Raw genomic sequence first — 13973 nt, 5'->3', positions numbered from 1 at the left:
GCGACTTACAATTACCTTCTTGGTAACAGGGTTATAGAGACGGTAACCCTTCGCCTCTTCACTGTAGCCCAAGAAATACACTTCCAGCTCTTCGGCAGATCTGCCCGATGTATGTGAAGCTTGCATGATGGGCAAGCAACATCAACATCCCTTTCCTAAAGAGGCCAACAAGGCAAAGGCTCCTCTAGAGCTCGTTCACACGGACCTCTGCAGAAAGATGGAGATGGAAGCTTTGGGTGGTTCCTACTACTTCATGACGCTGATCGACGACTACAGTAGAAGGATATGGATATACTTCCTGAAGACTAAAGACGAGGCTTTTAGTAGGTTCAAGGAATGGCATGTAATGGTCAAGAAAGAAACAGGGAGGAAGGTGAAGAAATTGAGATCAGACAGAGGTGGAGAGTTCACATCAACTAAATTCGAGAGTTACTGCACGAAGGCTACACGAAGGCTGTGAACGGGATGAGTCCATTGCAAGCCTTTTCTGGTAAGAAATCTTCAGTTGCACATTTTAGAGTTTTTGGATGTGACTGTTTTGTGCATGTCCCTGATGCTACCAATTTCTGGTAGGTCTACAATCATTCCACTTTTATGCATCTCCTTCAAAGAACTAAGGTTTAGATGGCCAAACCTCTCATGCCACAGCTTAGTGTTCTTCACATCTGCTCGAGCACTGAAAGCTGAGATTTTGTAAATGTTGTTGCGTTGTGTACCTTTACCAATGACCTTTCCTTGAAGATCCAGAATCTATCCACTATTCTTATCGAATTTAACTTTGAGGTCCCGATCCGTGATCGCAAAAACGGACAACAAGTTCCTCTTGATATCTGGCACATAAAGAACATCAGACAACTATTTTACAACTCCATCTGACTTGAGAGCAATCGTACCTTTTCCTTTTGCTGGACATTTTGCATCATTGCCGACTGCTACCAGGATGTCATTCCCTACCGACTGTAGAGAGGTATACCAATCCTTCCGATTGGTCATGTGGCGCGATGCACCACTGTCAATGATCCACGGTTCATCTGCAGGTACATGAATTGCCTTCGTGCAAATCTCCTCAATTGCGATGAACAGCTCTACTGGTACTGCCTGCGCGCTATTGCTGGACTCTTTCTTTACTCCGTTCTTCTCATCTGCAATCTTCTTTCGGCACTCATTCTGCTTGTGCCCTGCCTTGTTGCAATAGAAGCACTTGATCTTCTTCTTTCTCTTTTTATCATCAGAAGAAGATGGGTTACCAGAGTCCTTACCCTTATCTTTCTTTGATCTGGTCCAGAAAGCCGAATCTTCTCCAGTCCTCGTCTTTTGATGCATCTCCTCCTCCAAAATCATCGCGCTGACAAGACTTGGCTCAAGATGAAGCAGTCAATGTAAATGCTATTGATTTATTATTTTGACATCGACGAGGCTTCTTGTCATTGGCCCTTGCATTTTTATAGTCGCATTTTTTACATTTGTATGCTAAGTTTACCATCAATATATGAATGTTTTGATCTCAATTTTGGTGTGCATATTCTTAAATTTTTCATCTTTCAAATGAACAAACTTGTGGTAAAAATTTATCTTGGCTCCACTTGGAAATGAAGTTTTGTAAAAATGTTAGTACTTTAGAAAGGGATAGGAGAGGAAATTGAGCTACATGTGTCAGGCATAGAGGGCTTTTGATAACCTTAGATAGAAAAACAAATACATAGGAGTGCCATTTATGTCACAATCATCATATATGGATCCTCTAGAGCAAAGGGAGATTTTGCCCCTCAGTAAAATGCTAAATAAAGTATAAGAGGATTTCAAAGGCTTTTTTGAACAAAAGGTTGATAACTTTGATTCATAATGGTAGAGCAAATCTAATAATTCTTCACAGCAAACTCTAAGAAATCATAGCACAAGTCATGGAAGAAATTGGTTGCTACTACAAATAAGCCTAGGCTACTTGAAACCGATGATGAAGAATACGCTTTGTATATGCAGAGCATCACCAAAAATGAACGAGCACTGACATATGAGAGTTATCATAATCCATAAAGTATCTCCAGTCACAAAGTTTAGCCCACTTTCAAAAGAAGTAAACCTTCAACTATTGAAGTAGAGGGTGACACCAGGACAACCACATATGGCCTTCTCTCGTGCCACAAATTAGGAGCAATATAAAGCATCTGAGATCTCATTACATATAAAATTTAAGCAGCAAAAGAGATTGATCTGCTTAAAAACCAACCACAATAAACAAGTTCATTACATGAATGGCCCACGAAGAGAAGCCTGTACTGACTAGAATGTTCCTAGTAGTCATTGATGAAAAAAGACAACTGGAGCAATAATGGCAATTTCTTGTAGTTTGCAAGCCTTTGAGAACTAATGCCACCAAGGTAACAAGGGTGGACGCCTCATTAGGAACGGCTACATCCAAAAGATAGAAACCTAGTAGGATAACCTATAAGAAAAGTGCAACATAACTTGTTGAGAGCATCCCCATAAGGTCACAAGAGTCTTCAACACAGTAGAGTATGCTACAACAAAGTCAAAAATGCTAGAAGATTTGATACCATGTCAATTAACAAAAGAGGAGGTACAACTATAGAGCATAGTGGAAGATGAAGCATGGAGAAGATAAGGTAGCTAGGAAGCAAGAGGATAAAACCACAAGAGAAGCTAAATGACCACACATGCACAAGATATCCAAAGGGGTCTTGGCCCAGTTGGTTTCATCCCATATGAGTGGTACAAAGCCACAAGGCTACTCTCCCTTTATAGAGATCTATCTCCCTCAAGACAAGCATGATGATAAGCCTTTGTGAGCCCACATGATTCAAGCATCTCGATTACATGACTCAATAGGAATGGTTCCTATGAAAGGGATAATTTAACAAAAGGTAGTATCGAATCCAAGTTGAAGTTGCATAACACCTTTGTCCATGATGAATATCCCATTGATAAGGAATGGGATAAGAAATTTCTACTTATTTGTTGCCATATACTTGATGTGTCTAGCATATTACATAGAAACTTATCTCCTTGTCCCCTTTCACACCCTCTCTCTCTCTCTCTCTCTCTCTCTCTCTCTCTCTTCCACCTCCCCAATCTCCCCTCCTACTCCCCCCCTCTCTATCTCTCTTGGTCTCTCTCTCTCTCTCTCTCTCTCTCTCCTTTACATTAATCCCATATGGATTAATGTGGCCCTAGTGGCATTGGACATATTGTTTTGTTTTCCTCTCTCTCTCTTTCATGGGGGGAATAGAGGTATTATGACATGAAGTTGGGGGTAATAAACTTCACGCACCTCTTCACTTCCTACTGCTTAACTGAGTGAAAAATATATTTATCACTGAGAAAGGGACATTAAAAAGAAGTTTTTATGCCAAGACACCACACCATACTTTCCTCCCTTAGATGAGAATGAACATGGTAACATCCCAAGTGATGTTGTACTCAAGCATAGGGAGAAGGAAAGGATCAGCAGAGGCCATAATCTCAGCAAGACGCGGTCTGGCACCAAAGAGAAGAGTGATATATTGTTGAAAGAAGATCTTATGGCTCAAATGACATGAGCTGATATATATCAAGGAGTTTAAAGGGGCTGATTGGGTCGGATGGGTAGGTGCCGAGCAAACATTGCACCTCCTTCATAGATACCTTTACAATTAGCTCAAAACACTCTGCAAGCTGTCATTAGACACAGAGGCCTATAACTTTCAATAGAGACATGCTATCAAAGATTCAAACACATATAAAGATGAGCCTTGAGATGGGCTTCGTGCTGATATTCATTTCATCAGAAACAAAGACGCGGCCTAAAAGTTATGGGTGGTTTACTAGACGGGGGTAAAAACTATCATGAAAATAGATTGTCAAATACAGAGACTCATAACTTTTTTTTGTAGTATTTGATTCAAGGTCTAATTATAAATAGAAATGCGTCTTGAAGAGAGCTTCGCGCTGATATAAGTTTCATCAAAATCGGACTACTGAGCGGAAAGTTATGAGCAAAACACTAAGAGGGGGTCAAACTATCATAAAAACTGCCCTCCACCGATGCTAATTTCGCTTGAGCAAGATGCTCCCTCAAGACTCCACCTTCATCAACGATCCACCACTCATAGATTTTTCCTAAAAGAGAGTAAGTAACTCCCTTGGTGGCTCGGGAAATGGATGGACCATGTGTGTGCAATGAGCGGCCGAATAGAAAGAACTTTTAAGGCTTTGAAAGAAAGAAAAGGGAAGAGAGACTCAAGAGAGGGAATACGAAGTGATCTTCAATGTCAATAGAGTGAGACTCCACTCCAATGCAACTCAAAATACTACAAACACAAGGGAGAAGAAGAGGTTTCATATGTACAAAAGGAAGCGGAAGCTCCAAGACTACTCATAGAGAGAGAATGAACTAGAGAGAGATGGACTCAAGAGTCTACATAAGATAATATCTACAAGAGGGAGAGAAGGCTCATGGAAGAGGCTTGAAGAGACTAGAGCTACAGCAACATGAGGCCTAATGGTGGAAGAGATTATGAACAAGGGAGAGGAGGGCTCCTTTTATAGAGATTTTGTCACCCTCCTTCAACCATTTACAATTGCTGCCTGTAGATTCCTTTCCCCATCAGTCACATAAGCCCATATGTCACCATCCATGTCCTTTTTGGCTACTCTTGCCATGTGTCCCATCAAAATATTCTTAAGAATCTTAAAATATTGAGAAAGTCAAGAGTCTCCCCACATGAAGCCCATAGGGACCCTCTCTTTTCCATATGTCCACATCCCCCTTATTCCACATAGGAATTCTAGAAGGATTTCTCTTGACTCCACACTCCTCCACATGCCTTCCACATGCTTGGCATGCGATCTCTCTTACATTATTGGAACACATGGACATGAGCCCACTTCTTTATATGACTCTCTTCCTATTTTCTAAAAACCCCATAATATCCCATACACAAATAACTCTCACCCCATACCAAGGTATTTATCATGCATACACATGGTATTTACAATGATCCATTCCACTCATCCTCTCAATCCCATACAATATCTTAGAAAATAGAAATAAGTGAGAGCTGCTAGGCTATCACTTGATACTTAAACTCTTATCAAACATAGAGAAAAACAATACCAATGCCAAATAAAAAATATCAAATTTTGGTGTCACATCTTCCCCCCCCCAGCAGATCCTCTCTATTGACAGAGAGCATCTGCTGGCCCTCAAGGTGGTCGATCATAGAAGAATTTAAGGTGATACTCATTGGTGCATCTGGGTATCACCATGCCATCAACATCCTCAAGCTGATAGGTTCCATTCGTGAACGTCTTTTCGACTTGATATGGTCCCTCCCATCGATCGATAAACTTTTTATCTAGCCGCTTGTCCATATGGTTATCAAATCTCATGACCAAATCTCCTTCTGCAATATTCTTCTTCTTGCATAATTTGGTGTCAAAATGGGCCTTGTGCCTTTTTTGAGAAGCTTCCAAGTTTTGCGAGGCCTGTAATCTGCATTCATCCAAGGCTTCTAGCTATACCAAGCGTTGAGCATAGGCATCCTCTTGTCCTTCTATTCTTGCAACATCAGTGCAAAGACTATGTATCGCCAATTCAATGGGCAAAATGGCTTCTATTCCATACACTAGTTGGAATGGTGTAAACCCAATAGCTAGCTTGTGTTCTATAAGCCCATAAAACTTCTGCCAAGTGCTTATCCCAATGCCTTTTCTTGGTGTCTACAAGCTTTCCCATTGAATTGCACAACAGTCCATTTGTTTTCTCAGCCAAGCCATTACATTGGGGATAGTATGGCGTGGACATGCTATGATTTATCTTTAGCTTATGCACCACATCTTCAATTAGTTCATTTCTAAAAGAAGTTCCTCCATCAGTGAGAATTTCCAAAGGACAACCAAAGCATGAACACATTTGATCAAAGAGAAATTTTACAAATGTGCTTGCCTTGCTACTAATTGTGGCCTTGGCCTCTGCCCACCGAGTCGCATAATCTGTGGCCACTAATAAATAATTCTTGCCCTGAGATGAGCAAGGGAGTGGTCCCACAAAGTCCCAACCCCCACCTCTCAAATGGTCCATATGCTGGAATAGACTTCAAGGGCCCAGGAATCAACTGTCACCTTCCAAACTTTTGGCATACTTTACAACTTCGACACCATTCATATACATCCTTATGGAGGCATGGCCAAAAGTAACCTGCATTAAGAATTCTCTTAGTTGTGCTTGCTGAAGCAAAATGACGAGAGCATTCATGAAACATTTATAGGATTCTCCTAGTCTCCATGGGATGGACCACCCGACGGAGCACCTTATCTTTTCCCAATTTATAAAGAATGTCATCAACGATAATATAGGGACAAGCCTTCCTTACCAATCTTTGCTTCTGTTGTGGAGTTAACCCTCAAGGAAACATGCTTTCATCCACATATTGCTGAACATCTTGTAGTTCTGGCCATCCAGTTTCTACCAAAGAAACTACCCCTCGGTCTTGTACTATAATGACTTGAGTAGCCAACTCATCTACCCCTTCATTTTCTTTTCTGTTTATATGAACAAACTTGCAAAAATCAAACTGACTACATAGTGCCATAGCCTTTTTATTAAGCTCCTTCAAATGAGGACTTCTTATCTTGTAATGCCCTTGCATTTGCTTTATAATAAGCTGAGAATCTCCTCGTACTTCCAATTCTTTAACTTGACTTTGAAGACAACCCTCCAAACCAAGAATCAAAGCATTATACTCAGCTGCATTGTTAGTTGTGATGCATGGAAGCTCTTGTCCTCTAGCCCATACTTCTTGACCTTTAGAATTCATCAAGACCATCCCCCCGGCTTGTTGTTGGCATGAAGGACTAAAAGACCCATCAAAATACAAGACAAAAGCTATTGGTGGTGTATCCCTTTCATCTTTAATGTTCTCCGTACATTTCTTTTCTTCTCCTAGATCCTCCCGTCCTGTGAGCAAATTTGCCATAGTGGACCTAGTAGTATTTTCAGTGATGACAAAAGAGAAAGAGAACTCTTGAAGCTCTGACAACCATTTTGCAAATCTTCCCCCAGGATTAGGCTTGCAAACTAGATATGCTAATATAGACTGAGAGGTAAGGAAGAAAAATAGTCGAGGTAATAAATAGGAGCAAAACTTTCTGATTAAAAACACCAAAGAGAGAGCTTGCTGCTCCATTTCTTCATACCTTGTTCCCACCTCTGTAAGCTATCGGCTGGCATAATAGATGGGTTGCATTCTACCTGACTCTCCTTTTTGTAGCAATACAGCACCAACTGAATGCAAAGATACACTTGGATTTACATAAAAGTCTTAAGACCAATCAAGGGGCTTCAATATTGGGCCCTTACTCATGGCCTCTTTAAGTTGTTGAAAAGACTCTTGTTGCTCCACACCCCATTGGAAAGAAACTCCTTTTCTTGTCAACAAGTTCATGGGATGCAATATCTTTGTGAAATCATCACAAAAGCATTGATAATACTTGCTTTTTCCAAGAATTCTGTGAACACCAGTGACACTCTCAGGACTTGGCAATGCCATGATTGCTTGAACCTTGTCAGGATCCATTTACAGGACTTCTTCAGACACAATATGCCCCAATAAGACTACTTTTGTTTGAGCCAAATGACACTTGCTAGAATTTAGACACCCTTTTGCTTCATCAATCCTAGCTAAGGCCATCTTTAACTTCTCCATGTGATCTATGCACCGAGAATAAATGCAAAAATCATCCAAAAACACCTTATGAACTTTCCCAAGTAAGGCTCAAGACAAAGATATTTATCACTGAGGACATTAAAAAGAAGCTTTTATGCCAACATACCACACCATACTTTTCTCCCTTAGATGACAATGAAGATGGTAACAAACCAAGTGATGTTGTACTCAAGCATAGGGAGAAGGAAAGGATTAGCAGAGGCCATAATCTCAGCAAGCCGTTCTGTACCAAAGAGAAGAGTGATACGTTGTTGAAAGAAGATCTTGTGACTCAACATGACATGAACTGATATATATTGAGGAGTTTGAAGGGGCTGATTGGGTCGGATGGGTAGGTTCCGAGGAAACATTGCACCTCCTTCATAGATAAGACTCCACCTTCATCAACGATCCACCACTCATAGATTTTTCCTAGAAGAAAGTAAGTAACTCCCTTGGTGGCTCGGGAAATGGATGGACCATATGTGTGCAATGAGCGGCCGAATAGAAAGAACTTTTAAGGCTTTGAAATAAAGAAAAGGGAAGAGAGACTCAAGAGAGGGAATACGAAGTGATCTTCATTGTCAATAGAGTGAGACTCCACTCCAATGCAACTCAAAATACTACAAACACAAGGAAGAAGAAGAGGTTTCATACGTACAAGAGGAAGCAGAAGCTCCAAGACTACTCATAGAGACAGAATGAACTAGAGAGAGATTGACTCAAGAGTCTACATAAGAGAATATCTACAAGAGGGAGAGAAGGCTCATGGAAGAGGCTTGAAGAGACTAGAGCTACAGTAACATGAGGCCTAATGGTGGAAGAGATGATGAACAAGGGAGAGGAGGGCTCCTTTTATAGAGATTTTATCACTCTCCTTCACCCATTTACAATTGTTGCCTGTAGATTCCTTTCCCCATCAATCACATAAGCCCATATGTCATTCCTGTCCTTTTCGGCTACTCTTGCCATGTGTCCCATCGAAAGATGCCCAAGACTCTTAAAATATTGAGAAAGTCAAGAGTCTCCCCACATGGAGCCCATAGAGACCCTCTCTTTTCCATATGTCCACATCCTCCTTATTCCACATGTATTGGCATTGTTGACAACTAAATAATTTATACATAAAGGAAAACTAAATTGAAAGCATATACCAGTGATATATAATACCATTGACAAAAATCAATTTATCATATTACTATCGAGATAAACCCATGTTTGTTGCCGAGCAAGTCATCCGATCAAGTGTCATCGATACCAACATGAATACAGGTTTTTGAGACACTCACAGAAGGATGCTCGCACGGACGCAATCAATTGGTATTTGGGGGGATGGAGGGGGCGCCAGGGGCGCATGGGTTGGGGGGGGATTCTCATCTTCGACAAGTATTCTAGGAGGGGTTTAGGATGAAAATAGCCACTTTTTGTCCCCCTTTTTTTTGTTGCATGGACCCACTCATCCCCACAGCACGTTGCTGGGACTCAAGTGAGGGCCGTCACCAGGGCAAGGAGGGAACCCTACCACTAGCCGTGTCCTCAAAAACATGAAATGATGATGCCATCTGTCGTCTCCCACCTTGCCCTATGTTAGCACGGATAGAAATATGTGCTCTATACTATATCCCCCCCGCTCCCCCCCCCTTCCCCTTCCTCAGAGGAGGAAACGGGGGGAGGCGGTGAGAGAGAGAGAGAGAGAGAGTTCAGACTAGAACCAGTTATCGCTCAGATCGAACAGATAAATAATTGATGGTGTGGTATATCTTGTCATCTAATCGTAATCATTCATATTAATATCTTGTCCTTCACAAATACTGCTTGATTGTACGAGTTTATGTTCGGTGGTATGGTGGTGGTCTCACAGAGAATTCTCTGGATTTCAAAAGCACAAGAAAAGCTAGCTCTTAAGACGCATCGACAACAATCTGCATATTATTCTCATGCTGGTGGAGTGCCAAATTTGAAGAATGATGGGTATCCTTTTCTCATCTGTGGTTTTCGAGGATGTCTGGTGTTACCTTATAGTGAGTCGTTTTTCAATTCCGTAGTATCGATTTCCTGCAATTACTGGCCTTAATTCCCTGACAACCTTCATAAAACAGCGGACAATTGGCTCTTGCTTATGAAAATATCATTTGTGCGAGCACGTATACCAACTCCAAATGCGAAAGCACTGAGGGTTTTGATGGCATTGTTCGAGCAGTAAGGACACTGTGTAAGGAAGGAAAATTAAAGAAGGGATTACACATCTTGGATTTTATGTGTCAACATGGAGTTGAGGAAAATGACTTCATGTACGTGTATCTCCTGCAGCAATGCATCAACCAGAAAGTTCTCGTGGAAGGAAAGCAAATCCATGCTCATATTATTAAAAGTGGATTCAAACCAAATATCTTCCTATCAAATACTCTTGTCAATATGTATGCCAAATCTGGATGTGTGGCGGAGGCACAGAAATTGTTTGATGGCATGTGTGAACGAGATGTTTTCACCTGGACAATTATGATTACAGCTTATACGAAGCAGGGGTACGCAGATGAGGCCTTAAAACTCTTTATGGAAATGGAAGAGAGTGGTGTGAAACCAGACGACATCACCCTTTTGAGCGTAATCAAGGCTTGTTCTGCCTTTGGAGCCCTTGACCAGGGTAAAAGGATCCATGCCTACGTTATCAAAACTCGATTGAAATCGAGTGTCCTTCTAGGTAGCTCTCTCGTAGACATGTATAGTAAGTGTGGGAGCCTAGAAGATGCATGCCAAGTGTTTCAGGCAATGCCAACACGAGATGTGGTGGCCTGGAATGTAATGATCACAGGATATACTGATCATGGTCACGTTGAAGAAGCTTTAAATCTACTTAAGCTCATGGAACCAGAAGAGGTGAAGCCGAATGAGGTCACCTTTTTTGTCGCCCTTAAGGCTTGTTCTAGTCTAGAACAGTGCAAGCTTATTCATTGTTGTTTCATCAAAAGTGGAATCATGTCAAATTTGTTTATTTTCAACTACCTTATAAATACTTACACGAAATGCCAGAGCTTAACGGGGGCGCATGAAGTATTTAACAAAATGGCTGAACGGGATGTGGTCTCTTGGAATGTGATAATTTCTGGATGTACTCAGCTTGGACATGAAAAGGGGGCTCTCAAACTTTTTTGGCAGATGGAGCAGGAAGGTGTAATGCCAGATCAAGTCACTTTTGCAAGCGTTCTTAAGGCATGTGCAAGTCTGGCAGCTTTAGAAGAAGGTAAAAAGATCCATTTTCGCATCATTGCAAGAAGCTTGGAGACTGACATATTTGTGGCAAACGCACTTATTGACATGTATGGCAAATGTGGAAGGTTACAGGATTCCCACCTAGTCTTTAATAAATTGCCTAAACGAGTTGTGATCTCCTGGAACACTATCATTGCAGGGTATATAAAGCAAGGGCGTGCTGCAGAGGCTCTGCACCTTTTTTACCAAATGGAATTGGAAGGTGTTCAGCCAGATGACGCAACCTTTGTCAGTGCACTTAAAGCTTGTGCTTGCCTAGGTGCTTTGGAAGAAGGCATGCAGATCCATGTTTATATAACTACTAACGGAATCGAGCTTAATGTTCTTGGGGGGAACACCCTTATTGATATGTATGCCAAGTGCAGCAGTCTGGATGATGCACGCACAGTTTTTAACAAATTGCAGAATCGAGATGTGGTGTCCTGGAATGTCTTGATTTCAGGATATGCTCAGTACGGCTTTTCAGAGGAAGCTTTCGGTCTCTATTTGCAAATGGAGCATGAAAACACCAAGCCAGATAAGGTCACCTTTTTGAGCATTCTTAAAGCATGTGCCAGCCTTGGAGTACAGGAATGTGGCAAGCATGTACATGCCCGTATTATCAAAAGAGGGTTTGAATCCGATATTTTTGTGAGAAATGCTCTGGTTGACATGTATGCCAAGTGTAGGAGTGTGAAGGCTGCACGTCAAGTGTTTAATGAAACACCTGAACGGGATGTGGTCTCTTGGAATGCAATGATTGCAGCATATTCCCAGCATGGGTATGCTGACGAGGCATTAGAACTTTTTCTGCAACTGCAACAGGAGGGCATGAAGCCCAATGAGGTCACTTTTATCACTGTTCTGAAGGCATGTGCAAGTCTGGCAGCCGTTGACCATGGGAAGCAGATTCATGCTCTTGTTAGAGAGACAAAATTTGTATCTGATATTTTTGTCAAAAGTACGATTCTTGATATGTATGCCAAATCTGGTAGCCTTGAGCATGCATCAAGTGTGTTTGAAGATATGTTTGAACGAGATCTAGTATCCTACAATGCTATGATCGCTGGATATGGTCAACATGGATATACAGAAGAAGCTTTCAAAGTCTTTCAGAGAATGCGGCTAGAAGGTGTTAAGTTGGACCATATAACCTTTGTTGGTGTCCTTTCTGCATGCAGTCATGGGGGTTTGGTTAAAGAAGGTCGCCATTACTTCACTTCGATGAGTAAAGACCATGGCATTATGCCCACAGCAGAGCATTATGCGTGCATGGTGGACCTTCTTGGTCGTTCTGGGCATCTGGAGGAGGCAGTGGAACTAATAGAAAAAATGCAATGTCAACCTACAAGTGGTATGTGGGTGGCCTTGCTTGCTGCCTGTAGGATTTGTGGCAGTCTGGAGCTAGCAAAACGTGTGACTGAACGCATTCTGGAGTTGGAACCGCAAAATCATGCAGCCTTTGTGCTCCTATCAAATGCATACGTTGCAGCTGGCAGGTGGGAGGATAAAGATAAGAAAACTGAGGATGCAGATTCCAGCTAAAAAGCTTCAGGGTGAAGCCATAATGAATCGATTGCACGAGGGAAATAAGTGCATTCAGAATGGAAGAAAGTACTTTTACCAAGTCAAGACATTATGCTAGGGGCCAGCAACCTGTGGCAGCTACACAAGCTGCCATTCACCACAAGATAGTTCTCCATACAGAGCAGCTGCCATATCAGCAGTTACATCAGCAGGCTGACATCAGAAGCCATCTGGCAGGTAGATCTGCCATGTCAGCAGGTTGACCTGCTGCAGTCAGGGTCGGGAGTTCTCCAGGTCGGCCAGCCTCCAGTCGGCCTCTTCCAGGTATGTTGCAGCAGGAGGGAGGTAAACAACCCATAAAGCCTCCACTCCCCTTCATTATATCCCAACCATCTCAGCCTCAGCTTCAGCCTTTAGCAGCTCAGTTCAGTAGCCCTTCACTGGGCCATTAGCACAGCCCCCTTTTGCAGCTTTGTAAGGCCACTTCATCCTTCAGGTTGGTTCTGGCCCTCACTACAGTAGTAACGGTCATCCTTTTTGGCATTCATTAATACAGCGAACATGCTACTGCAGAGGGCCTATTGCATGCAATGAACTTCTCTTGCATTCTAACTCACATGCAAGCATGTATGATTAGTATGTTTCAGTTGAGTTATGCCTGCGCTCTTCCTACGTGCTAGTGAGGGATAGTTTGCCTCACGTGCTTGTTACATTCATGCCAGAGTTTCTTGAGCTTGTGTGATACAAGTCAAGAAGGGCCTTGCAGTACATGGTTGCAACAGGCTCTGAGAGATTGATCATGTGCATTGATGGCGCCCTCCAAATCCAGTTGAGATGAAGACATGGTGTCCACACTCACAGGTGAAACCACACCAAAAGTGCCCATCACGCCTTAGAGACCCTCATCATGTGACTTACAGCTCCCAAGATACCGGGCTTTTGTTAGTCTAGTCATGGACTCAACAGCACGAGGCTTGACCAAAGTCAAGGCCAGACTAACTTGGGACGTTCTAAGGTTAGAGCATTGTCTAACCTGGGATTAGGAATAACCTTGGGATGCAACTAGAGGTAGCGCTGGATGAGGTCTAGTACCTGTAGATTGAGTTGGCCTGCTACTCTAGCTAAACATGGCAAAGCATGGCACACAAGTAAAGCTACTTTGGGCGTGCATGCTAAAGGTAAGGCTCATTGGTAAAGATAGCCGGGGCCTGGCCTCCTATCTGTATAGGGCAAGGGCTCATTATCACGGGTGTGAGGAGTGTGCTCCTTGGGACGTAGATCTGCTGGCTTGAGAGCAGTAGCTAGAGAAAGGGCATGTGGTATGGGATGGATGTTTGGGCTTCGAAGCTGGCTGGCTCTCTATGCTGTTTAGGCCTCAGGCTCAGGGATGGGTCGACGTACTGAGCCTATGGCTTGTTGGGATATCTCAAGGTGTATGCCTCAGGCACACCTTATGTTTCTATGTGTGAGTGCTAGAGGCACAGTTAGGTACCC

At 42.5% G+C, this 13973-nt stretch overlaps 1 protein-coding gene across 3 annotated transcripts; it reads left to right on the top strand.

Annotated features, from left to right (window-relative positions):
* Window positions 1-9387: 9387 nt before the first annotated feature.
* LOC147899881 (pentatricopeptide repeat-containing protein At2g13600-like) lies at window positions 9388-12666 on the top strand. Of its 3 annotated transcripts, none has more exons than XM_087377378.1 (3): window positions 9388-9674; window positions 9803-10944; window positions 11113-12666. In XM_087377378.1, the coding sequence occupies exons 1-3, from the start codon at window positions 9535-9537 to the stop codon at window positions 12495-12497; spliced, it is 2667 nt and encodes an 888-aa protein (XP_087233504.1). In that variant the 5' UTR covers window positions 9388-9534; the 3' UTR covers window positions 12498-12666. The 3 variants fall into 3 exon arrangements, with proteins under 3 accessions (XP_087233504.1, XP_087233502.1, XP_087233503.1); XM_087377377.1 differs by having other exon boundaries at window positions 9415-9452; window positions 9565-9674; window positions 9803-12666; XM_087377376.1 differs by having other exon boundaries at window positions 9803-12666.
* The last annotated feature ends 1307 nt before the right edge of the window (window positions 12667-13973 follow it).

This window comes from Dipteris shenzhenensis, chromosome 7, assembly GCF_047967505.1.
Source record: "Dipteris shenzhenensis isolate YYH24624 ecotype China chromosome 7, Dip_SZ_1.0, whole genome shotgun sequence".
Classification (NCBI taxonomy): domain Eukaryota; kingdom Viridiplantae; phylum Streptophyta; class Polypodiopsida; order Gleicheniales; family Dipteridaceae; genus Dipteris; species Dipteris shenzhenensis.
Note: the sequence above shows the minus strand (reverse complement) of the source record. Positions and strands in the feature narration are given on the sequence as shown.

Bases quoted from the DNA above. Each gene is read 5' to 3' on its own strand.
- LOC147899881 (XM_087377376.1), top strand. From the start codon at position 9,535: ATGTTCGGTGGTATGGTGGTGGTCTCACAGAGAATTCTCTGGATTTCA. The intron at 9,675-9,802 runs GTATCCTTTTCT...TTCATAAAACAG, and splicing joins CCAAATTTGAAGAATGATGG to CGGACAATTGGCTCTTGCTT.